Raw genomic sequence first — 24,747 nt, 5'->3', positions numbered from 1 at the left:
AAAATGTCTAGGGTCAGCTGCATATTCAGACTGGGAATAAATCATATTGAACTCAGTGGGACTTACTTCTAAGTAGACATTTCGCTTCATCTGGGTCAGACGACAATTTCTCATTTAGTCCAATCCTAGTCAGAAGTCGAGAACACTAATTTAACAAAATGGCATTTACTTTTACATAAATATTCTCAGGAACTGCAGTCTTGAAGTGTTAGATCGAGACCTATAGATCTATTAACAGGAGCAATCAAGGTGTGACATCTCAACACCTTTCCACAAATGCCTACTTCTGAAAATATACTCGGTATCCGAAGAGATTTTACCAGGCCATTCACATACTAATTAACTTCAATGGGATTGTACCAGAGTGAGTGGAAGGTAGAGCAACCCACCAATTTAGTATGTAGCATTTAGTATAATTTCTGGATGCCCGACCCTAGACATGTCTAGATATGTAAGAGTGCGCAGTATAATTACGATTCGCCTTGAAAACTTGACATGCATTGCTGATGATATTCTCAATGAACGCAGAATTGTGGGAGGTTTTAAAGGTTCACATGATGTACACACATCTATGCCAATACAGATGCAATTTAGATAATTCCTGTTGCAAAGTCTGCGGCTAGATGAATGTAACCTATATTTCAGAAGCTCTGTCAGTACAGAGCTGTACCTGTCATGTATAACAATTTATATACTATTTAGATAGAAATGTTTAATTGCAATAAAAATGTAAGTTGGGGGCACAACCTTGAATCCATGTCACAGTTGCAATAACATATGAAATAGAAAGTGTAGATTTTAAGCACTTTTGAGGGGAACAGGATGAAACAAAATGATTCTATTTCTGCGATTTTAAGCCCGTTTTTCTGGAAAACCTTTCCGAAAAATAGGGGAAACTTCCACATACATGAGGAGGCTGCTTTAAGATGTGTGATATTGGTCTCCTGTTGGTAACTGTGAATAATCCATAGCAGATAACATCCTCATGGAGCATAGATACCATTTAAAGGAAGAAGAGAGCCCAATGTTAAAAGGAAGCACTTTGGATTGAAACTGGTTTACAGTCTCAATCCTGCCTACATTTACTGGAAAGTAAGTGTCATTGATTTCCATAGCGCTTTGGGAACACAATTTCGCTTCTCGAGTCTGAAGTACGTTTACTTGTCAACTAATATCAATAAGATTTTCTTCTGGATCTGTCCATTTCATACGAATCCTAAAATTTGATTTTGACCACGCACACCCACCCCCACACACACCGATTTCCAAGGAAATTCTTTCCTAGCCTGCTTGGGATCGCAGTCTTTGGATGGGGCTTCTATATTTTTCATATTTATTTTTTAAAGCATATTAGTTTGGAAGTGATTTGCCCTGATTTCGATGGCAGGGACTGACTTTGAAGTAAGGGAGCTTAGAATGGCAGCTGTTCCCATTGGCTCGGCTCGCATCCCCTCCGCCTCAACGAGTGGCGAATGGCGCCGACTGCGGGCCGTTGACTAGTTAAGCGAGGCGGCCAAGCTATTCGGACCGGCCTCCTCCTTTCCCCTTGCCCTCTGCCCCCCCCCCGGCCCCGCACCCTCCAACATCAGCGGCAGGCTGTTGATCGGAGCCCTCCTTTCCTTTGCAGAAAAGGACAAAAGCCAGCCCAGCAAGAATGACGACGCCGGCCCCGAGGATCCGTCCAAGAAGAAGCGGCAGCGGCGGCAGCGGACTCATTTCACCAGCCAGCAGCTGCAGGAGCTGGAGGCCACTTTCCAAAGGAATCGCTACCCGGACATGTCGACGCGGGAGGAGATCGCCGTCTGGACCAACCTCACGGAGGCCAGAGTCAGGGTAAGCCCCGGGAGAGACGTGCCTTCTTGGGCGGCTGCCTGAACGGGGAGGGAGCTTCGGAGGAGGGAAACTGCTGCAGTAGCAGCGCCCGGCGGGCGAGGATCTGGTTTGGCGCGGTCGCTTTCGGTTTCTCCCCCCCCCCCCCCGTACCCGCCGCCGCCCCGTGCGAGGCGGGCTTTGGCCCGGGCTCAGCGCCTGGCTTCCCGCTGTCAGGCCGAGACGGATTGCCATCTCCTCGGGATATGATGGATGGCCCCGGCTGTGCAGCGTGTTCCGAACGCGATGCGAACGAGCGGAGGGGAGTCGCCAAGAAAGCGCACCCGGGGCATGCTCCGACGTGCGCTCACAGCCGCAGAGGCAAGCGCGCAAGAGGCCTCCGACTCGGTCCCAAGCAGCCGGGACGTGCTCTGCCCTGCATTCTTCGCCCCCCCCCCCTCTCTCGGTTTTCACAGCTACGGTGGCTCCCTCTCCAACTCCCACCCGTTTCTCACCTTAGATTTATGGCGCTTTCCGAGTGCCAAAATGCTGCAGGATCGGGCGAGCCCCTCTGGAAAATGGAGGGGGCTGCAGATCTCCAAGAAGGAAGTCCCATGGTAATGAACGGGGCTCACTTTCTAGGAGGGCTGCCTGCCGCCCCAAACTCCCTTTCTCCACCTTGGACCTTTCCGAGGCAAGGGGGTTTGAAATCGGGCTACAAAGCATCTTTAGGATGGGGCGTTGGGCTTCAGTTCATGGCTGCGTTACTCTAGGGGAGACCCACTGAAATAAATGGAACTTTAGTCAGGACTAACTGAGGTCCCATTCGTTTCAATACGTTTACTCTAAGTAGGACTTACGTTGAATTTCGGTGCTGGTGTCCCCTCCAGCCCTGTTGGACTACAACTCCCATAAACCCCAGCCACCAAGGCTGATGGTCAGGAATCATGGGAGTTGTTCAAAATAACTGGAGGGCACCAAGTTGTATATCCTTGCTGTAGAAAGTAATCCTCGATACTTAATTTGTTCAGGGTCAGGAGATTGGAGGATTTGAGGCCTTAGGTTTCCATTCTACTCGGAAGAAAGCTCCACTGAAATCAGTGACATGGGGTGGGGGGTGGGGGTGGGGGGGGAAGGTGATCAGAGTGTTGTTTGCTTCTCTGTTTGTGTGTCTTTAAAACAAGAAAAAAAAGTAAAGCAATAGGACTTTTTCAGTTTTAACTGTGAAGATGTTTTCAGTGGAAGAAAGTGAAGAAGAATCTCCAGACAAATGTTGTGCAAAGGAATGACTCTTACTCCCCAAGAGGTGTGAATGGGATCCTAGCATAATTAAAACCTCAATAGCTAAGCACTTGGATGAAAGCTCCACTATGTTTCTTAAGCAAGTGCTGTTAGGACTTAGATGTACAAATGGAAAATATATTGTTTAGCAATAAAGCAAAATGCCTTAACAATATTGAAATTGCAATATAGTCTATTGGATTAAATTAATGCAAAATGCATATGTTGCCTTTATTATGAGAAATCAGTTTGGCTACAATGATCTGGCACTAAACAGATCCCGAGGATTTTAATTAAAAATATGGGGAGTTGGGCTCAGCTGCTTAGTGGAAATAAACACTGAGTAATTAAAAAAAAAAAAAAAGACACACAGAGGGACCTGGTCATATTGGCTGTTGATTCAGATCATACTTAATGCTTGTTCCGCAACCCATTTAAACTAAAAAGCTTGGACCTGATTTGCAGCACAATCTAATGCATGTTTACTCAGAAGTAAGTCCTACTGTTTTCAATGGGACTTACTTCCACGTAAGTGTGAATAGGTCTGTATCCTCAGATAAGGACTTTCACAGTAAAAATAATGAAATGTTAAAACAACAGCAATAACAACAACAACAAAGATTCTTGTAACACCAAAAAGACTAATCAATTTATTCTTGCATTAGCTTTGGGGTATACCTTACTTTATAAGTAGGGGAGCTTACTCTCAGGACTTTATGACATTTTGGTTGGTCCTAAACGGTTTTGCCATTCTGTGGCTTGGTTGTCCTTGTCTTAAAATGGAGTATTTTCTCAACTTACACTGTGTGGCTGTGTGTGGCTGTGCACACACATTTAGAGAATATATATATATATATATATTCTCTGTCTCAAAACTAAGAGAGAAATGCAAATGGAATTAGTTGCATTAGTTGGAAGTTTTTTTTAAAAAAAATACTCAGAAGTAAATCAGGCTGAATTCAATGTGATTTGTTCCTAAGTAAGAATGCATAGGGTACAGCCCTGAATGCCTAAGATCCAAGTAGACCGACTTAATGAATTCGTGAATCGGATTCTTAGTCCAAACAGAAAACAGTGAGACTGGAAGAGTTGAGCTGAGAATGAGGTTGCCGATTTGAGTATGAAAAGCCGACTCCATTTCCTTAAGAAGCTAGTCGTACGCTTGTCCCTGAAAAGGGTCAAACGGTTGGTGTCCAACTCTGGATTGTGCAGGCCCTGATTTACAGGTTTTTTCCCCCCTTATCTAAAATCCGGATCCGCCATGAATGTTTTTCGGGAATATATTTTATATGAAATTAATTCGCGGGAGCTGGCTGGTTGTTTAGGTGTATGCGGTGGGACGGTCGGTCCCGTTAAAGTGAGAGAGTTGGAACGTAAAACACGGGTTGGGTAAACAAAAGAGGAGTCCTGGGATGGTTCGAATCCACATAATGGCTTTGCAGGCGGCCGCCTGGCTGGCAAATCAGTCCGCGGGATGTGGATTGGAGAAGGACACACACGCCTTCGCCATTGTCTGGGCGGCGGAGGCGGCCCTCGGCCCTTAACACGTCCCGAAAGGGCAAATTTTGCCCAAAGCATAGAAGGACCAGTTGGGGTGGACGTGTTTGGGCTTTCCTGATGATTAGCACATGAAAGAAACTGGCCCCTTTAACAAGCTGTTGAGGTAACGATTTATTAGGGGGTCACCTACCCATTATTATTATTATTATTATTATTATTATTATTATTATTTGCTAGAAAGAAAATATTGCTGCCCTTTAATTGCAGCAATTAAAGGGCAGCAATATTGGGTGGGTGGGTTGGTGTGTGTGTGTGTAAAACTATTCCTCGACTCTTTAGGAAATAGGAGAGATGATTGAGTTGTTAAAGATGGCGCATTAGTGTCCCTTGGGATTTTTTTCTTTTCTTTTTTTCTTTTTGGGAGTTGGGGGGGGGCAGCCTTGCGGTCGCGAGGGAAAGCAAAGGAACCTATCCCTTTTGTTCGAGATCTCCTCCCCTAACAACAAAATGAATGGAGTGAGAACCAAATGAAAGGGGTGGCACCAAATCGGTGTGGAAACCAAGCCGTCGATATAGGGGACGTTTTCTTAGCGAGGGGTCAAAGCTGGTTATGAATTATCCGAACACTTGGACTATTAGAAGTATAGGCAGAGAAGGCCAGATCCGTCTGGTCCACAGCTCAGTGAAGAATTTTTGTCCCTTTAAGGTGAATGAGGTTGGCGCACTCTATAGAGCAACCTCTTCCTTCCATTCAGGGCAAGTGCGATCAAAATGTGTTTTATTATCCGAACGTAAATCCAAGCGTAAACGGGTTTGTTTACCTGGCTATAAATTTGTTAATACAGGAGGAGAGGCAATGCTCCGCGCGCGCCACAGTTTAGCATGTGTGAAGTTTGCTGTACTCCAACCGAAACAGATTTACTTAGGAGTACGTCGCGCTGGCTTAAGTGGGAAACCAAGTTTCTGCGGGTCGAAGTGTTCCAATGGGGCTTCGGGCCTAAGATCTGTGTTTAGGATTCCAGCCCCAGAGCCACAAGCTCGGTAGTACGTTGCGCTGCGTTCAGTGGAGCTTACTCCGAAGGAAGACACGGGGGCTTGGAGCCCTGAGGCCCGCTCGGCTGCATGTTTACTTGGAAGCCAGTCCCACCGGCTTCAACTCAAATTCTTCCCATGTAAGAGTAAGGGAAAATCCATCGCCAGGGCCCGAGGGTTTGCCGTGGCAGCACCAGAAATGTCTTTTGGGGAGGAGGGAGGGAGGGAGAGAGGGACCCGCGTTTCTGCGGTGTGGGCTTTGTCTCACCTGTTAAACAAGTAGCGGTACGTTTCATCACGGACGCTCCCATCCTAAACCTATTTTCTCCGAAGTAAAGCCCCGCGATTTCCCCTTCACTTCCAAGTCAGAAAGCTTGGGGCTGCAGCTTCATAGGTCATATCCCTTTGACGATCCATGTCTAGTGTTCTATGAAAGTAACCCCGAGTCAAGGAACCCCACGTCTATCGGGAAGGGGAGGAAGCTACTTGTCTTGGGGGGGGGTGTCTCTCCCCTCTGTTCAACTCCCCCCCCCGATTTGCCTCCAGGGGCCCGACCTCCGGGCAGCTAGCTCCACGTCCCGTGCCTGTCCTTGCCTTGCCCTGGAGGCGGCGGCGGCGGCGGCGGCGGCGGCGGCGCCCTGCTTGGCTTCCCTTTGGCCTCCCCCACCAGTGACCGGCTTCTTCTTGTTTTGTGTTTTCTCTCTCTCCGTCTCTGTCCGTCTCTCCCCCCGCCCCGTCCCGTCCCCCCCGAAGGTTTGGTTCAAGAACCGCCGGGCCAAGTGGCGGAAGCGGGAGCGGAACCAGCAGGCCGAGCTGTGCAAGAACGGCTTCGGGCCGCAGTTCAACGGGCTGATGCAGCCCTACGACGACATGTACCCGGGCTACTCGTACAACAACTGGGCGGCCAAGGGCCTCACGTCGGCGTCGCTGTCCACCAAGAGCTTCCCCTTCTTCAACTCCATGAACGTCAACCCGCTGTCCTCGCAGAGCATGTTCTCGCCGCCCAACTCCATCTCGTCCATGAGCATGTCTTCCAGCATGGTGCCGTCGGCGGTGGCCGGCGTGCCGGGCTCGGGCCTCAACAGCCTCAACAACTTGAACAACCTGAGCAACCCCTCCCTCAACTCGGCCGTGCCCACGCCCGCCTGCCCCTACGCGCCGCCGACCCCTCCTTACGTTTACCGGGACACGTGTAACTCGAGCCTGGCCAGCCTGAGACTCAAAGCCAAGCAGCACTCCAGCTTCGGCTACGCCAGCGTCCAGAACCCGGCCTCCAACCTGAGCGCCTGCCAGTACGCCGTGGACAGGCCCGTGTGAGAGGGGCGGGAGGCGGGCGCGCCTGGCCTTCCGCGCCCCTTGGTGTCGTTCTCGTGGTTGTTCTTGTTGTTGTCCCATTCAGAAAATAAATTTAAAAAAAAAATAGGAAGAGAAAGAGAGGGGTGGGTGGGACGCGGGCAAATTTCTGAATGGGCGAAGGAAGCCTCGCTTCCGCAATCAAAGGACTTGAACGTTCGAATCCAAAGTAAATGGGCACTATGGGGAACTGGGGTGGGAGAGGAGAAAGCAGACAAACAGCAACTAGACAACGGAATTAAGTCAAAGTATAAACAAGAAAGGGAAGGGGGCAGAGGGAGGGACAAGGGGAACCACTGAAATTACTGAGTTCCTTTGTTTTCAAAGGATCTTCTACAGCTCTTGTTACCTTTCACTTAAAAAAAAAGTATTTCCAACAGCTACAAGGACATATATTATAAATATATATATAAAAAATACGGACAAACGTTTGACTGGATATGGTATGACATTTTAATGTTCCTATAAGCTTGTTATTTTTTATGTTTAGCATTGTTAACATTAAAAGGAAAAAAATGACGGGAAAGGATGTATATATATATCGAAATGTCAAATTAATTTTATAAAAGCAGTTGTTAGTAATATCTCCACAGTGTTTTTAAAAGCTAGGCTTTAAAATAAAGCATGTTACACAAGAGATTAGGGATTTCTTTTCTTTTCTTTTTTTTCCGCTTGCGAGCAAGGGAATGTATATACTAAATGCGACACTGTATGTTTCTAACATATTATTATTATTAATATTATTATTATTAAAAGAAAAGGTCCCATTGTGTGAATATCGGTTTTAGAATAGTACCTCTGGTGGATGCAATGGTGACTCTGAAACTGCAATGTAAAACATACCCTGTGTATAACATTTCGTATAATATTAGTGTTTTTCCTTTTCAGACAGCATTGGAAAAAATGTGTTTTCTTTCATGGGAGTAAAATATACAGCATACAGTTTGGTCTGTATTATTATTATTATTGTTGTTATTGTTATTATTATTTGGGTTCAGCTGCCCCAGGGAATATCCTTGCTGATTGATTGAAAGATGATACACGAGGCCCCCTCTTTGGGGAAAAATCTCCTTTTCCTCCCGCTGCCCCCAAATGTGGTGTATACAGCAACAAAAGTCAATTGGAAGGAGAAAAGACAATTCCTATGCCCTATTTTTTTTCTAAATATGTCAATGGTGCATCCACAGACACAAGTAAAAGAAAGAAAGAAAGAAAGCCAGTAACTGCACTATTCCTCTCCATAATGGGCACAATCCACCACTAATTTATCACTGCAGAGTCCTCCCCCCAACTTTTCCTGGAGAGATTTAAACAAATACTTAACCCTGCAGTCCTAGACTCACTTACCTAGGAATAAGTCTCGTTGAATTCAGTGGGGCTTGCTTCTAAGTAGTCATATATAGGATTGCACTGTAAGACTGCAATCATTAGTATACACACCTAGCTGCGAGTAAGGCTTGCATGCCTATTTTCCATTGAAATGCTGGGACTTTTAAGTGTTGAACTTTGGCTAGAATATGCCTAATAATCTCATAATTGAATCAATAAATTGTCAAATATCTGATGTCATACCATCTCTCTCCCCCTCTGCCTGTTCTGTCTCCACCACCAGTTTTCTTTTTTAAAAAATCAGAGATTCTTCCATTAAACTGGGACGAATTTTCCCCTTTTCTTCAGATCAGACTGGGCAGAAAGCAAGGAACAAGAGCGTCCGCTTCCAGGAAGCGGCACCGCTAACCCCTGTCGAGCGCCGGGTGGTGGTGGCGGCGGTGTGTTGGCTTTATTGAGCGTCTCCTTTCAGAAGGCTTGTCCTGCAATCTGTAGCCGAGTGGAAAGGTCGCGCTCTCTGTGTTCGGCGCGCAGAGATATTGACCCATTCATTCTCAAGCTGCTTGTTCTCGAAATCATGCCGGATTAAAGTTTGCATGTCTGTGGGAGGATGAAGTAAATCAAGATGAATTACACCTCTCGCCCCCCCCCCAGCAGCTGGCAGCGGAGAAACTGTAGGGAGGGAGAGAGGGAGGGGAGAGAGAGAGATTCGTGTTAAACGGTGTTTTAAAAACAAAAACGAGGAAGGAGCAAAGAAAAGGCAAAAGGTTAGGTGTGCACCAGGAATAGGTAAAGTGCTAAAGAGCTTAAAACTGGAAAGTCCCCATCCCTCTCTTTCTTTTTCTCCCTCCCCCTCTCTCTCACCCGACCCCCAGATTTGTGTGTGTGTGTGTGTGTTTATTTGTTGTAACTTTACTAATAGGCAGAGCACACAACTTCGCCTTTGTTCTTCCCTGCATCGCTGCTCCTTAAAAAGGAGATCCTAGATAATGTCTCCTGTTTATGAGGGCCAGGCCTGCACATTAACTTTTCTGTCCACTACCCCCCCCACTACCCCACTTTTTTTCCTTTTCCTTTTGGACAAGCGGCTGACTGGGTCCTTCAAGCAAGCAAGCATGCAAAAAAAAAACCCCTTTTTTTTATCCTAATGGAGACAGAAGGGAAAGGAGGCTTGGGCACCTGAAGTTGCTTATACTGCAATTCTAAGCATAGGTGGAATTTATGTTCCAAGAAAATCTCTGTCATCCTTCAGCCACTCTTATTTGGACTGGCAGGCTATTAAGATCCCCCTCCTCCCTCCCTCTCCAATTTGGGAGTTCGTAGATTCAGTTCAGGGGTAGAATTCTAGCCCACGAGAAAGCAGTAGGCCCCCACGGATAACATTTTCTTCCCCCATCAATATACCATAATCCAGGTTAGGACAATGTGCTGCAAGCGCAAAGTAGGAATTAGAACTATGCGCAAAGTCAACAACTCAAGGACATGATCTCATCCTTAGACCAGACCATATACTCTTTGGAATATAAAACAATTTCCAAAAAGAAAAGAAAACGGATTTTAATTTTCTAAGGGAGCAATCCGAAACAGCCTTACTTGGGAGTAAGCAGCATTTAATAAAGGGGAAATTACTTCTGAGTAAGCACGGGTGGGATTGCACTGTAAACATTTCTGTTGTTAACTGCTAACCTAACAAAGGGAAAAGGTTAAATACGGAGACCCCAAGATAGGCTGGGTCCGCCCGGAATTCCACGTCTGATTCAGATTGGTTTTATGTCTTATTGGGAAGTGGGAAGGATGGTGAAAGACGAACACCGACGAGTACCACAAAACAGAGAATGTCCTAAGTGAAAATCTCCCTTGGTCCCTGTTCTAACCTTGCCTGGTGCCCCTGGGGAAAGGAGGCGTCCACTGCTTTCAGATTTCTTTGCTCGAGATATGGAGGCAGGGTGGTGGTGGTCTGGCATTCCACCCTGCCCCATCGCAAGGCTATTCTATCGATTGTCTCCCTCATGTCAACATGTTATACTAGGTAGTGAGGAGCCTGGAACGGTATTTATTAGGGTTATTCTTGTGCCTGCGTGCGTGTGTATGTTTAAATTATTGGTAATTATTAATCCAATTGTTCTCAACCAAAGCAAGCACTTTTTTAAAAAAGATAACTTTGGTGGGGGAAGGGATTTCACCTTTTGGCGCCTTCTCTTCGAATCAGTCAACATTATTTCCTTATTATGGACATTTCTATGCCTCTCGGCTCATCTCCAAGCTGTTGATCTTGTCCTCTGGGGAGTTTACCAGCAACCTAAATTGGAAGTCAGTTCCTTATAAATCACTGGGGCTCACTCCCAATAAAATGTTCATAAGACTGCAGCCTTCAAGCGCGATCCTATACATGTCAGAAGGAAGTCCCATTGAATTCAATGTGGTTTACGTCCAGGTAAGTGGATACAGGATGTGAGGAGCTATATTTTCCCTGACCCCCCCTTCTCTCCCCTATTTAGTACAGATCCTTGCTTCTCTTTCCTCAAACCCCAAGAAACATCTCCTCGCTCAGGAGTCTCTAGCGTTCCTTGATCCCTCAACTCTGCCAGAAATAAGCGGGGGGGGGGGGAGGAAAGCCCCCCTGCCTTTCCCAAAGAGCCTCTAAATTGAATTCCTCCCCCAAAGGGAGCGGAATTTCTTCCCCCTTTCCTTCTGTCCCGTCTAAGTTGATGGAGCCCGAGGGGAAGCGAGGAGGGGGCGCATTTGTGTGTGTGTGTGTGTGTGTGTGTGTGTGTGTGTGTGTGTGTGTGAGAGAGAGAGAGAGAGAGAGAGAGAGAATATATTCACATTCACACACGTGTGTGTGTGTGTGTGTGTGTGTGTGTGTGTGTATTCCGCTTTGGAGAGGAAGAAGAAAGAAAACAGCAAGACCGCCCGAGGGGGTGGCGAGGCAGGGGGCTGGGTGAAAGAGAGCTGGCTCCAAAGAAGCCGAAGAAAACCTTTGCTTCCTCAAGTGCCAGGTCTGAAGCAAAAGGCCATCAATTACGCCCCGGCGTTGCTGCGGCTGCCCTCTGGAGCAGTCTATTAATACGCGCCAGCAAAATCCGAGCTGCTGCGCCGAGGCGTGCGAGAACAAACAAGAGCCGTGTCTGGCTGGGAATCCACATCGCAATCCACAAACTGAATTAAATAAATAAGGGCAGGAGGCCCGCCTCTCTTCCCCAGCGTCGGTCCGGGAAGTGCCGCACGCTACGCGCTCCCCTGAGCCGCCTCCTTCTCTATCGGGCCTGCTGCTTTCCCCTTTAAGGACGGAGAGGGAGGGCTCGGAGGCCGGCGGATCCCTGCGCGCCTGCGCGTGGGGGCTCGCCGGTGCTAGAAGCGGCCCTGCCTAAGAAGAGGTGGCGTTTGGAACGTTTTTATGAATATAGACTGGCCTTTGATTGACTTCAGAAGCGCAGTTCATCCGAACTCAGCAGCACGTACCTGCAGTTGCCAGGGAGGGAAATGAAAAGCTGGGAAGGAAAACGGGGGGAGGAGGAGGAGGAGGAGAAGGGTGGGGGGAGAGATTATGTTCAAGGTTTGGGTGGCTTTTTGATGTTTCTGCAGCGGCGGATAACCGAGGGAGTACATCCGTTCCTCACCAGCACGGACACTGTCTCTCTCCCGCCGAAAGAAAGAAAGAAGATTTTGATTTATGCAACCATAACATTCAACTAAGATCGGTGCAAGCCTTCAATCCCATGCACACTTACTTGGGAGGTAGGTCTCATTGCACTCAGTGGGACTTCTTTCCGAGTAAGTACACCTGGGCTGCCATCCTACAGAGATTTATCTGAGGTAAGCTCCATTGTAAACAAGGCGACTTACTTTGGAGTACATATGGATCGGATTGCATTGTTAGGATCTTGTCCCCCGTCAAGCATCAGAAACACGAGGTCACTCCAATATTGAATTTCCCCTTCCTTCCCCCGTCCCAGTTGTCTGTTATGATTACATTTCTGCTTGTGGCCTTTCGCATTGTTGCCGTTGTTATTTCTCCAGACAAATGGACGATTCAACTTCTTCTGCAATTCAACATCCTGAACTTAATGGAAGGTGTATTGGTAAAGAATAATACTTTGACTGAACTCGAAGGGTAATAAACAGTCTTTGAATAAATAAATAAAAAGCAAAGGAACTCAGAAGAGTAAACTCAGTGAATGCCAAGGAATTTAGCTAGGCACCGACAAGACCTACGTGCACACGACTGAGGAATTCCATACACAAATAGAGTTAGAGGAGAGATTTTCATTTGATTTCTAAATTACTTAAGTATGTAATTTTGCTGAAATATTATACACATGCTGGAGGTTTATCATGGCGACAACTGTTGCTTTATCTGAGCAAGCTGTATATACAAGAATTCCAAACTTCGGACATGAACGAGGGAAATCTACACACTCTGAATTGTATTTCATTTATGGTTAATAGGTATCATAGAGCAATGTGCATGTAATTTATGTGAGTGTTTGGTTACATAGAAAGATAGTCATAAACAGAGCCCACACACAAAAGCAGACTTTCAAGAGAAGCATGCATCTAGTCTAACAATTCAGAAGTGTGCAAACTGATGTTTAAAACTTAATACCTAAGGGTTTTAAGAGCATAATATTTACTTTGCTAAATGCTTCTTTTGATGTGTAGATACAGAGACCTACGTTTTAATATTCCATCCTGGTGGACCAGAACAGTGGATAATCCATGAACCAGGCAGATTTACAGTCTTCGAACTTGGATAACTGGACTAATTGATTGTTAAACCTCCCTTCTCTCCCCTTCCCCCAATCAAAATCATTAGCAAAGAAACTCAACACACACACAAACACACGGGTTAAACAGTCTTATTACTTCGTTCAGCTTTACAGAACAATTAAAAACAGGAAACATAGTTGGATTTAAACCATCTAACCCTTGTTGAAGTCCAAAAAAACAAAATGGGCTTAAACCAGGGTTAACTATTTTCCAATCAGAATTTTAAACTGCAGGCCTAAATCCCTATGAACTCAGCTAGACTTGATTCTGATTAAGCATGGACTTAATTGGGTTGTTCTGCTTTGGACTAAGATATGTTTCACACAACTACCACTGTGTAGGATTTACCACAATCCCAATTAAACTAACTTACTTGCCTTGGACTGAAATGCTTTAGCTGCTAGATACATCAATTGGATCATCATATTATTATTATTATTATTTATTTATTTATATAGCACCATCAATGTACATGGTGCTGTACAGAGTAAAACAGTAAATAGCAAGACTCTGCCGCATAGGCTTACAATCTAATCATACTTTAATTGGTTTAAACCCAAGTCCTCGTGATTAAATGACCTATGAACTGGCAATATCTAATCAATTACAACCTCCTTCCCTGCCAATTAACTACAGCAGCAGTGTGCAGTTATAATCACGGCCTAATCCCAATCCACATTTCTTTTTTTCTATCATATTTGTAAATTTGCACTGCCTGAGGTAATGTTACACCCCTAGTCCCTAACACACCTACTTGACAATAAATCTATTATTTTCCATTGAAATAGTTTCAAAGAAAGGAAATGTACATACCTGGAGGTAAATCCCACTGATACGGAGGGACTTACTTTGTAATAAAGGAGTTGGTAATAAAGGAGTAACCAGGATTAGGATGTCCAGTCCTATCCTTGTTTACTTGGAAGTAAGTCCAACTTCATTAAATAGACATGCATGCTTACTCAGAACTAAGTTCCATTATGTCTAATGGGACTTACCCCCTAGTTGGTGTGTTTAGGACTGCAGCCTTAATACCAAGGAAGTAAACTCAGGTTGTCAACTGTGCAGTCTGTTCCTATGCATGTTTACTCGGGAGCAAGTGGCACTGCGTTCTATTGGACTTATACTCAAAGAAATGTGAACATGATGGCACTGCACTTCTGACAACCTTATTTTGATGTAAATCCTATTCAACTCCAATGTGCTTCCATCCAGGTTAAAAGATGCTCAGGAAATGAGGTATGGTCCATGGAATCTTAATGGAATTAAAGCCAGTTAAATCCAAATGTGGTTTAATTTGACTATAGATAGATAGGATTGTAAATTCATGTTAGACACTTAACTATTTTGAGTATCACTCCTAAACATGCAGTGTATAAAAGTTCTGTTGAAATCAATGAACTTTACTTCCAAGTGTAAATGTGTACAAGTGCATTCCCCCTGTAAGTGCTCACTTTCTTACTGTCTGTGTGTCCTGTCTTGAATGAAATAATCACCAGTGAGAACCATTACAGTGTAGTGGTTAGAATGTTGGACTGGGACCTGGGAGATCTGAGTTCTAGTCCTCATTCAGCTAAGTAAGCTCAATGGGTGACTTTGGGGCAGTCAATGGCTCTTAGCCTAACTTATCTCACAAGGTTGTTGTAAGGATAAAGTGGAGACTAGGAAGACCATCTAAGCCACCTTGGGTTCCTTGCAAGAGGATAAAAGCTATAAATGTAATAATAAATAAACAAAACAAACAACCATTACCAGTGCAATCCTATATCTGGCTACTCAAAGGTAAGCTTCATTGAGTTCAATGGGATGAGTTTAGGATTGCAGGCTGTATCTATTCCTGCCCCTTCAGCAAGCAGATCCCCAACCCTCCCAACCTGGCTCAGTAGTACAAATGATAACTATCACTGAGTAACCAGTACAACCTTGTCTGGCTAGCCTAAAGACCTGGGAGAACAATGCATGTGTAAACAGAGCGGTGATCTCGTTTATTGGACTGGAAGTATTAAGAGCAACCTTCTGTGGGTTGACACATTGACCAGGGGTGGGAGGTTGCAAGCCCCAATCCAATGGGATGCTCCAAACTACCCCTCAGGCCTGTTCAAGTTCTACTTACAACAGCAAGCTGACTTCCAGGGTTTGGTCCCACTTGATTTCAATGGCCCACTAGCGTTGAGAATGACTAGCAAATGCAGGAGATTAATAGCACCATCTTCTCTGCATGTCTACTCACAAGTAAGTCCCATTGGGTTCAATGGGCTAGCTCCCAGGTAAGCGTTCTACAGCTTGTGTCAAATCATTACAAATAGGGAATAAAAACAAGAAATACCACTATAGCTAGATCTACACTACTTTGGTATTGAAGTGCACTGATAACTGTTGGGGAACAATCCACAAGGGTCATCAGCCACTCACTTATTGCAACAGTCCACCTCCGTCTCATCTGCTCCTTCTGGTCTTTTCTCCATCATAAAATAAGACAGAAAAAACCTGTTTGGGAAGGGGGTGGGTCTTTTGTGAATCTTGCCATCATTTCCTGCTGTGTGCAGGAGAAGCAGCTTGATAAAACCACCCGTTGTTTGGGTCAGGTGGTCCTTGCTTCCTCTTTCTTCCCCATGTGAAGAAAGAGGAAGCTGTTAGTAGGGAAATGTAGCACCCACTTTCATAGTGTTATTTCCTGCTTTTTATTCCACATTCATAATGATTTGACACATATTGGAGATATAGGGAATGCGGATTGTGCTCCAACAGTTATCAGTTGTATCCGATGGATTCTATCCAATGTTGGTCTAACTTAACTCCCATTCATTGCAATGGCTCTCTTCTAACTAGAACCAACACTGCATTGCAAATCATTGCAACTCAAGGGGACTTACTTCTGAGTAGACATGCATAGGGTTGCACTATCTGCTGTGAAGATGTAGCCCTTCCAAACTGTGCTTTTAGGACAGCCTTTCCCAACTTGGCACCCTGCAGGTGGCCTATGCTGGATGGGGATGATGGGAGTTGTATTTCAACACATACCCAGAGGATGCCTATCTGGGGAAGGATGCTTTAGGCTAACCGCTATTTCCCAGGCTTGGTACTCTTAATTGCCTCCCTCCACCGCCCCCAGGCAATATGGGTATAACAGCTACTCATCATACATAGTTGCTATAAGGATGGCTGAGATTCTGGATATGTGATTCTGGCTTGGAAATGCTGGGAGTTGTAGGCCCTTTTCTGTCCTAACTTGCATAGGATCACACCCTTAAACGGGCTTGTGTAGGCCATATAACTAATGGCATGACACACAATCCTCTTCTCTGCCCTCTTCCTCTAGGGAAGGGGTGTCTGTGCCTTCTTATATGTGCTCCCCATCCTCCTCCAAGCAGGTGCATAGACTTCTCAATTTCCAGGGGGGCAGGGATGGGACTAAACTTAGGAAAGGGGGCAGGGCTTATGTGTTTACATTTTTATACTGTATATATATTTCTACATATATTTCTGGAAACTATCCTTCTTCAATAGATCCTAGCTTCTTTAAAGCCACATATTAAAATAACCAGAACTCAACAAAAATATTACATTTTAGTTATAATATTATGATAGTTTACACACTACCCCACCTTCCATAGTCCTACAGAATACACCATCCAGATTGAAGCCCTAGATAGAAAATCAACAATTTTTTTTAAGAATTAAAACAAATTTATTATAGCTAACCAGAGGGAGCACTGAAGGGTAGACAACTCAACAAAGCACAAAAGAGAAGAAATACATTCAGGATATGCAGTGCTGCCAGCCAGTTTGTGAGTTTACTGGTGTTACCTGGTTGGACATTGTCTCTTCTGGGAAATTGAGGGGGGGCATTGAGCCCTGCACCCCCTGTAGTTTATTCCCCTGCCCCAAAATCTGGGGCAGCTTCGTCCTCCTCTCTAGTCATGCACCTACATGAGATTTCTCTAAGTTCTCAGGACCAATTTCGTGAGCACAGACTTCCATCATCTTCAGCTCTGTGCCCACTGGAAACTTCTCTCGTGCATTTTGCCCTGTTTTAGACTTGCCCTAGAGCTGCCTTCCCCAATTTGATGTCCCCCAGGTGTGTTAAAATACAAACCCCAGCACCCCCCAGCCCTCTATGGGGGATAGTGGGACTTGCAGTCCAAAACATCTGGAGGGCTCTGCGTCCATGCTGAGCCTAGGGGATGCTGGGATTTGTAGTCCAACACATCTGGAGGGTACCAGTTTAGGGAAGGATGCTCTAAAGATTCCTGGGAATTTTAGTTTGGGAAAGGCTCTGAGAATTCTCTGTTCAAGCCATCCTCCAAGTCCTTCTGCTAGAACTAAGTACAATTCCCAGGGTATTCTCATGGCAGAACATGCCTACTAGGTTAAATCGGTGTTCTAGAAATCCCCCAACTCTCTTCTATTCAGTCTACTCCCAACCCGAGCTAGATCCACACAACCACTTTATAGCGGTATTGAAGTACACTGATAACACTGGGGGCACATAACAATTCTATACACTGCTATCATAGTTATTTCCTGTTTTTTTTAATTCCAAGTTATCCAAAAGACCCCAACAAATATCACTGTGTGTCCTACGAGGTATGAATGCACAAGGATATAATGTTACCATGATGGGATGGATCGTAATGATATGGCACAAGGGCTAGATCTACACTACTGCTTTATATTGGTATTCATAACTGTTAGGACACAATCCACATTCCATACACCACTTTCATAGTGCTATATCCTGCTTTTTATTCCACGGTTGTAATGATTTGACACAAGATGCAGATCTGGCCAAGGTGCATATTTGTCCTCCAGATGTTTTGGACTATCAGCCCCAGCCAGCATGGACCATGGTTAGGAATGCTTGGAGTTGTTGTACAAAATGTTTGGATGGCCGCAGGTTGTGGAAGGCGGTTTCGCTCATTCGTGTACCCCCGAGTTTTCTTGCATCCATCTCGACCATTAACCAGGATCGTGCTGCTTTTACCCAGATGGCCTAATTTAAATGACATCGCCAGCCCAATGGATTCCAGAACGATGAGTTTGGGGACTTATGCGATCCGGGATAGCGTTGCCAACCTACCTGGGAGTAAGCCCGATTGAACGAATAGGATTGTGCTGTAGGTCTCGACTCTTGCCTTTGGATAGCAGTTGTGAGCTCCGAAGATCTCCGAAGCACGTGCAAACCTGCCTACGTCTCTAGGACTTACTCTCAGGTAAGCGCGGATAAGATTGCAACCGAGGTCGGCAACGCGTTAGGTCTCCGGATCTGGTGCCCTTGTCTGAGGCAAAGTCTGACAAAAGGAAAACAACATAAGCCGGCTGCTGAACGTGCCAAGTTTCCGGATGCTTCTCATCGGAAAGGAGGCAAACGAGGCGAGGGGCGAGCGGAGATTTGGAGGCTGCGCGTTGCGTTTGCCTTAGACGTGTCCGCGTTAATGTCTTCATCTCACTTCTGCAAGGATCAAAGCCGACAGTCCTCTGCGCCCCACAGTAGAGATGTCTTTCTGCCTCCTCGGTCTCTTGGCCGCCCATGGGGCGCCTTTGTCCTCCTTTCTCGCTCTGTGCCTCTTGCAACCTGGCAGTTAGAGAATCCTTCTCCCCCACCCCCACGCCGCCGCAAGGGGAGTGAGGGGAGAGAGCGCCTCTCTGTCCAATTCACAACCCCAATATACTAAAGCACTGGAATTTATGATTCAGACAGTATATCCTAAATAAACACAGTGAGTCTCAAGGAACTGGGTGGAACGTACTTCTGAATAAGCGCAGGCGTAGGGCTGCAGCTGTTCAGGTTGCGATTAGGGTTGTTGTTTGACATGCAGGTGGAGGACTCCACCGAGATCATCTTCCCCTAAACTCCACGCAGTGTCGGATGCGATTCTGCGATTCGGAGTCGATTGGAATGAGCTGACCTAAAGCCACGCGTGTCTATTGGGTTGGGGATGGGGAAATAGATGCCTGTGGACCAGCTGTTCTTCCTTTCTGATCTAGAATCACCACGAAGGGGTGGGTGGAGGAGAAGAAAGAGAAGATAATTAGTTAGAGCTCCGGACATCCAAGTAACTATCTCCAGAGCAGAATGGAACTCCAGGTTTCCATAGTTGTATCTGGATGATGATGATGTTGATGATTTCTGTGTCTTCAGCCAGGCACCAGTTAGCAAGTACGCATGCTCTTCCACTGCTGCTATTCACTTCAATGGGCCATGCGGAGGAGAACTCCCCCCCCCCCCGGGAGATCACGCCCTTTGTCTGTAGATGTTCAATAGCCCTAGCTCGCAGAATATATCTGGAGGATGGAATTCAACAGTCCTCGAAAATTAATGCAATGCTGTAATTTTACGCTGAATTAGGGTGCTCTACTGAACATACGCGGGACTTACTTTCGAGTAAACACGAAAAGGATTGCTAACATCCAAAATACACTCACACGGAAGTTAGGTGTCATTGACACTTAACGCTAGTGACCCTTAAGTAAATAAATCAGCCAATACTTGGCTAGCAATTTAAACTGACTCAAAAAATAAGATCCAGTGAAATCAACAGGACTTGATCCCAGGTTTGGGTTCAAATGAGCTGTAAGTCTTTCTGTCCCCATCTACAGGTGCTAGAGGGTAAATCCCTCTGTATTCGGTGAGACTTACTTCTGAGTAAGTATGTATTAGTCTTGGTCGTAAGGCTGGAGTTTTAAGCACATCTCCTTGGATATTCCTTGGAAATCAGTGGCCGAGTAAATGGTTTTACGATTGGGCTAAATATACTTATTTCCAGGTTTGCATAAAAATGCAGAGAATCAGCTTGTAAATAAACTTAACCATTAAACACCGTGGCGAGTTCTAGGTAAATATGGATTCTTGTACGAGCCATTCCTGCGCACTTTTACTTCTGTTCAAATAAGCGTGCACAGGATTGCAGCTTAAAAACATTTACCCAATCAGAAATATACCCCGTTGTTTTCACTGCAAGGCTCTTTCCAGCGCAACCCGAGACTATCTGGGTTTACTCGGAAAACTTCTAAGGAAGTGTGGATAGGATTACAGCCTTCCAGGACAATCCTTTATATAGTTACTCGGAAGCATGTCTACTGCCATTCAACGGGACTTACTCCCAGGTAAGTATGCAAAAGACTGTAGCCTTTGGTTTACAAACCCAAAATGATTCCTAAATTCCAACCTTTTCGGCTTCGTTGGATTATGCAGCTTTCTAGCCCCTAGGAAAGCGGTGGGAATGGGAGTGATAGAAAAGTGAAAAGTGCTAGAAAAGCCGAAGAACGGTTCCCTCCCCAGGTGCCCTTAGAAAAATATATCTAACTACCGCCACACAAGGCATGGATTTTCTGGAATTAAATTGTTCCTCTGACATGGTCATACAATTCTGAAGTAACCAGTGGTCCTGTCAGGGCAGGATTCGGGGGTAGGGTGGTGGTGGCAGAAGCCCAGGGCCCCGCTCTGCAGAATAAAAGAGCCCTCACTCCTCTCAAAGGCAACAGGGCAGACATTGTAAAAATAGTAAAAGAACAAACATAACCATCTAAAGTGGCGGAGGGTGGGAGTAAGACCATTTATTTATTTACTTCATATTTATACTGCCCAACAGCCTAGGCTCTCTGGGCAGTGTACAACTAAACCATAATATCCAATTTAAAACTTTAAAAATCACATAAAAGCAGAATAAGTTACAGTCCAGGGAAAGCTTGTCTAAAAGCACATGTTTTCAGGAAGCGTTTGAAAAATGTTACATTTTCCAGCTCTTGAACTGCATGAGGGAGGGTTTTCCAGAGGATGGGTGCCACTACAGAGAAGGCCCACCATCAAGGTTCTTCGTGATGACATCCTGTTCGTCTTGGAATGAGGAGCAGGACCGCCTCTGAAGATGGTAAATGTCGCTTGGGTGTGTATAAGGGAAGGTGGTCTGCTAGGTATCCTGGTCCCAAGTTGTTTACTTTAGGGCTTTATACGATAATAGCATGACCTTGTACATAGCTTGGTTGCTAACAGGCAGCCAGTGAAGTTCTTTTAACACTGGTTTTATGTGGACAGAGCTAGCTGCTGCGTTCTGCGCGAGCTGCACTTTCAGACCCACACACATGGGTAGCCCCACAAAGAGCGCATTACAGTAGTCTAATCGAGGTTATCAGTGCATGAAGGACCGGGGATAGGCTATCCCTGTCCAAGAACGAGCATAGCTGGCATAACAACTGAAGTTGATAATGGGCCACCGAGGCCACCTAGGTCTCCAGTGACCATTAATTCCAAAGCCTAATTAAATTACCTAAGTGCACCACTGCTGGGAGAAAATAAAAGAAGAACCAACACAGGAAGAAAAATACAAGATCCTGGTGGTGGAGTAAAACTTCACAAAGGGAAAGCAGATGGCTGCAGGGAAGTCTGGGGTTTCTTGACTTTGGGCTGTGATCCTGAGGCCCAGACCTTAACTTAAGCGGCAATCCTATGCACGCTTACCTGGAAGTAAGTCTCCCTGAACATAGTGAGGCTTACTTCCGAGTAAACATGCATAGTTTGAGGCCGCAAGCAGTTAGTCCCGTTGATTTCAATGACGTGGAACCCGATCCATTGCTTGCATATTTACTCAGAAGGAAGTCCCAATGTACAGTGGAGTTTACTCCCAGCTCCTCTCCAATACTTCCACAGGACGGCAATTTAAGGATCTGAACATGAGCATCCCCCTTCAGGTTTACCAAAGGGACATGTTTTCTACTTCACCATTTCTGAGGGTGACACTCATCCAGGATAACTCATCCAAGAAAGCCAGTGTAGTTTAGTGGCTAAAGTGTTGGACTGGGAATCGGGAGACCCGGGTTCTAGTCCTCACTCAGCCATGGAAGCTCACTGGGTGACTTTGGGCCAGTCACAGACTCTCAGCCCAGCTTACCTCACAGGGTTGTTGTTGATGATGATAAAATGGAGAGGAGGATTATGTATGCCTCCTTAGGTTCCTTGGAGGAAAAACGGGACACACACACATAAATGTGTAATTATAAATTAAAAAGCGGGGGTGGGGGAGCTAACACAGCCTTACAGATTCTTAATGCCCTTCTGACTTCCTATGGTTGAAAAAGTTTCTAAAGTGCAGAAAGTCGTCCAGCTAAAATGAATAAAGGCGAGAAGGGTTGGGGTGGGCGGAGGGTAAGGGAAGCCCTTCTGCCCCTCAACTCTGTTGAACATTAACAGCCTGGGAGCTGCACTGCTGTGTAAAATGTTGCATATAAAAATGAATCATCTCTCAGGTTCTTGTAAAAGGCCTCATAAAAGTAGCTCTGCAAATCTTGGTATGCACTTAATCCTTTAGACTTGACTTCTTATGTTACCACTGCAGATTTGCACCAGAAAAATAAGAAACCCGGTGCCTGTGCGGCTGCTGCTGCTATTAAATGACTGTCAGGATTTTATTTTGTCCCCGCTCAAAGCCTTCGCCAACCTGGCGCCCTCCAGATGTGTCAGACTACAACTCCCAGCATCCCGAGGCAGCTGCCTGGGGATGCTGGGAGTTGTAGTCCGACACACCTGGAAGGTGTCAGGTTGAGGAAGGATGTTCTAACCACCACATTAAGTTAATGACCGTCATTCACCGCCAGTACCACTTAAATGGAAAGCAAAATGAAACACAGAGCGATAAAGACGAGGTGCGTAAGAGGTGTCTGCAGCTATTGCCATCAGGCAGTCAATGAATTATGGACTTGAGGATCCGAGGCTAGGTAGACAGGGCATTTCATGTCAGATCCTTCCCTCCCCCGGAATCTTCCTATCAATCTTCCCATCAATTTCTCTTGCGTAGTCGCAATGACTTTTTCCTAGACTACTCCAACATAATTTGCCAGATAAAATGGGGGTATAATTACCAAAAAAATAAAAATAAAAATATGACTTCTCTTTTTCTAGCTATCACCCTCCATTTTGGGGTACTTACATAAGATCCCCACAAATTTAATCCGGATTAATTGCACAAACCCATGAATGTTTCCTGCAAAGTGAGCCCTACTGTGTGGCTTACTCCCAGGTAAGCGTGCATAGGATTGCAGGATTACTAAAGAGGAAGTTCACGGAAACACTTAACTCAGAAGAATTCCTTCTGATTCTTCACTCACAATTCTCAGCGCAGATTTCTCTTGGCTTCTCTCTACACACACACACACACACAGAGAGAGAGAGAGAGAGAGAGATTCTCCCGTTAGTCATTCTTTGAGCACTTTCTGTGGAGTATAAACGTAATACTGGATCCGAAGCTTGAGGCCAAACTATTTCTTGGGCTGCTCGGAGTAAAGGGTTGAAAGAAAGCATAAGAAAACCAGGTGTAACTAGGCGTTGGAATTCTACCAAGCCGAATCCGGATCCTATGAATATTTACTTCGCAGTACCTCCTATTGCTTCCAAGAGGGTTTCCCCCTAGATGTGCATAGGATCACAGCCTTTCCTGCGTCTGTGGAGGAGATCAAAGCTGGAGCCTTGGGCACCAGTGGAGGCTGGTGGCTCCGATTTCGGTGGGGCTGAGAAGCCATTCTGGGTTCCAGAACTCTAAAGGAGCTAACCAAGGTGGTGAGCCCTATCCCCCAAATAGGTTCAGCACATTGAATAGCTCCTTTAAGGTTCTGGCCTGTTCTGAATGAAATCCAGGATGGATTCACAGCTTCACCAAAATCGGAGCCACCAGGCCAGCCTCCAGTGCTGTGCGCACTTAACTGCGAGCAAGCCCCATTCAAAACAGTGGGGATTTCGGCTGAGTTCCATGCAGAGGGTTGAGCTTCATATTGGGGTGCAGGAGGAATTCTGTTCTAGTCCCACACGAAGAAAGCTGCTCTGTTCTTCTCCTTTTCCGAAAATAATCCTGATGGGAGCCTTCAGAACAGGCTGCGGCAATCCTATGCCCGTTCACTAGGACAAAGACGGATTTACTTCCGAGTAAGCGTCCATAGGAGCGGGCTGCCGAGCACTTCATGACACTGACAACACCCCCACTCCCAAATGCGCTCCAGAAGGCTCTCCTCTCTCGCAGCATCCGAGAAAAACAAACTTCGAAATATGCCCAAGAGAGGGATGGACTAATTCGCACAAACTAGTTTTAAAAGGCTCACGTGAATTACAGGCAACGGTGATCGCTGAAGCCCTGGAAAGACCAATCAACCGAGCGTGGAAGGGCGGCTTTGCTTTCCCTTCGGAGGTGGGCAAAGTCCCTTTGATCGCATTGGCTGCCGGGCGGCGCGTTCTTTTCTTTTTTCTTTTATGTGTTTATTTATTTATTGCCCGCCCCCCCCGTTCTTTTTAGCAACTCAACGAAGCCATGACAGAGAGAGAGAGAGAGAGACTTTGCGCGTGCCCCCATACGCACACTCAAAAGCTGTAAGAATGAAATTGACAAACGACCGGGAACTCGCCTCTTTCATTGGACCAGCTCGGAGAAAAAACATCTTTCCGAAAACCCGCTCGGATCACGAAGGGGTGACTTCCCCAACCTCCCTTTCATCTGCAGTAGAGCCCTATCCTTCATCCGGATTGCCTGAGTAAACCAGTTTCCATTCAGATCCAGCCCGCGGCAAGGTAAGGGCCACCTACATCGCTGGTTCCTCTGCGAAATTTGTTTTTGCCTTGATCATTAACAGAGGCGTCCATGCTTTTTGCCGGTTACTTTGCCCCTCGGCAACTGCATGTACACACATGTCATGTCA

At 45.8% G+C, this 24,747-nt stretch overlaps 1 protein-coding gene across 3 annotated transcripts in view; it reads left to right on the top strand.

The window, feature by feature from the left end:
* Positions 1 to 24,387, top strand: part of PITX2 (paired like homeodomain 2) — a 51,085-nt gene extending 26,698 nt beyond the window's left edge. For 2 of the 3 annotated variants that reach the window (XM_063135877.1, XM_063135878.1), the window contains 3 exons: positions 1,628 to 1,833; positions 6,376 to 7,061; positions 24,376 to 24,387. In XM_063135877.1, the coding sequence (XP_062991947.1) occupies positions 1,628 to 1,833; positions 6,376 to 6,939 (770 nt within the window). In that variant the 3' untranslated portion in view covers positions 6,940 to 7,061; positions 24,376 to 24,387. Of the gene's footprint in view, positions 1 to 1,627; positions 1,834 to 6,375; positions 7,062 to 24,375 lie in introns of those variants that run through there. The other variant, XM_063135876.1, reaches the window with a different exon arrangement.
* The last annotated feature ends 360 nt before the right edge of the window (positions 24,388 to 24,747 follow it).

This window comes from Elgaria multicarinata, chromosome 10 (genome assembly GCF_023053635.1).
Source record: "Elgaria multicarinata webbii isolate HBS135686 ecotype San Diego chromosome 10, rElgMul1.1.pri, whole genome shotgun sequence".
Taxonomy (NCBI): Eukaryota; Metazoa; Chordata; class Lepidosauria; order Squamata; family Anguidae; genus Elgaria; species Elgaria multicarinata.
This window is presented reverse-complemented; position numbering and strand designations above follow the sequence as displayed.